Genomic DNA, 1743 nt, shown 5'->3' with positions numbered 1-1743 from the left:
AGGGTACTCCAATGGAGCTAACCTGAACAGCCACATTCCTGCATTAGCGTGGGAACATTCTGGGAGAGCAACTTGCCCAGAATCCACCATGTGACTACTTAGTCACAAGACCTCTTTTATATTATTTCGGACTAACCCATGCCAGGCCATGGATATATTCATTCATTTGAATTCATTTCCTTTTCCCTCAGTTCTTCACGCATATAGCTGAGACTGAGCTTCACGCTTCTAGTCCAGCTCCGAGATCAAGTGTCGCTCATCAACACAATGGCTGGGTGGAACAAGATGAAACTTGGGTGGTGAGTAGTTATCATATTTATCTCGGGCCCGTTTTTTTTTTGTAATCAATAGGATTTTTTTTTTGCTTTTTAATTTAGGCCACACATTCATCATGGTGCTCAGTCGGCAGGAGCAAACATAGGGTGCAGCAATGTTTCACATCGCAAAGCCTCAAGGCTACTCACCTGATGCCGAATCCCAATGGGGAACTTGGCACCGATGCACTGCTTGGAGCAGTGTCAAGTTGATTTGATTTGACATCACCCAAAATGCGGTCCTAGTCCCACCAACAGCAACATGCATAATTGCTGTCATCTTTAACGAACAAGCATTAAGTAGGACTGCCATCAAGCACATAATTACATGCAGTACAGGGAGGCAAAGAATGCAGTGGGGAAAGAAATGTTGGAAGAGGTAAATTTTGTCCTGTAATTTTAACTAAAATCGCAGTACATACACAACTATCCAAAATGCGGGTCGAATGATGACCAAGATGGGGTCTGGTATGGGCTGGGCGGAGGTGAATGCAAAGAACTGAAGGCGAGAACAGTCAGGGTGACCCGCGCAGCAGCGTAAACAAGTGGAGGAAGTAATACTATGCCCTTAAGAATAGACTCATGAACATGATCATCAAGCCATGCGACACAATCCCCCACCCATGCCTTAACCCATATGACACCTGCAACCCATCCAATCGGAAAAATCAAAAATAGAAAGACAGGAGCTACTGTGATATATATCGCTGAAACCCGCCATAGAATCATCTCCGTGCGTGTCGGAAAGGGAAACGACCATGCAAGGCAATGAATTCCCCCAAAGATTATTCCGGTGGCTGCAAATATGGACATGAATTCCAACCCCTTAGGCTCATCCACCCACATGAGGGACATCGGATCTGCATCAGGCTCCATTTTAGGTGTTTGTTGATCGACATTTGTCTCGGAAGTCGGAGGAACAGAAGGGGACTTTCGCATCACATGGATTGGAAATTGAGCGTTGACGGGTTTTGTTGGAGGAAGGGATCAAGTGATCTCCCAAACCATCAGGGAAGGGGTACCAGGACTGAGCGTGTCTGATCATTCAGACACGGGTTTTTTGTTGGGGGCAGCTTGTCCGTCGGTGGGACAGCTTGTTCACTATAAAGTGAACAATAGAGAGAAGCCCTTTCCTTAGAAAGGGCCAGCCTTCCAGATGGGAAGGCAATAAGGAAATGAGCGCAGTGCAGAGAGGCACCGCGCATTTTGATGACCTGGCACTCAACAGCACCAGGAATACACAGACCTTCCCTTGGAGGTGGAGTGTCTGTTGGCAAGACAGATCGTTCACTATGCAGTGAACAACAGAAGAGAACCCTTTCCTTGGAAAGGGTTGGTCTCCCTTCCGTGGAAGGGGTAGACAACAATGAATCACCAAGACCGCGATGTAGAACATTGCTGCACATCTTGGTGACCTGGCACTTGAAAG

At 46.9% G+C, this 1743-nt stretch overlaps 1 protein-coding gene across 1 annotated transcript; it reads right to left on the bottom strand.

The window, feature by feature from the left end:
• Window positions 1-740: 740 nt before the first annotated feature.
• EI90DRAFT_3057216 (uncharacterized protein) lies at window positions 741-1286 on the bottom strand (the record flags this gene model as incomplete). The annotated part of the gene is made up of 1 exon (XM_039060279.1): window positions 741-1286. A coding segment is annotated over one exon (546 nt), but the record flags the coding sequence as incomplete, so codon positions are not given.
• Window positions 1287-1743: the final 457 nt, after the last annotated feature.

Source organism: Cantharellus anzutake, assembly GCF_015039405.1.
Source record: "Cantharellus anzutake strain C23 chromosome Unknown EI90scaffold_22, whole genome shotgun sequence".
Taxonomy (NCBI): domain Eukaryota; kingdom Fungi; phylum Basidiomycota; class Agaricomycetes; order Cantharellales; family Hydnaceae; genus Cantharellus; species Cantharellus anzutake.
The sequence above is the reverse complement of the archived record's forward strand: the minus strand, read 5'-3'. Positions and strand labels throughout refer to the sequence as shown.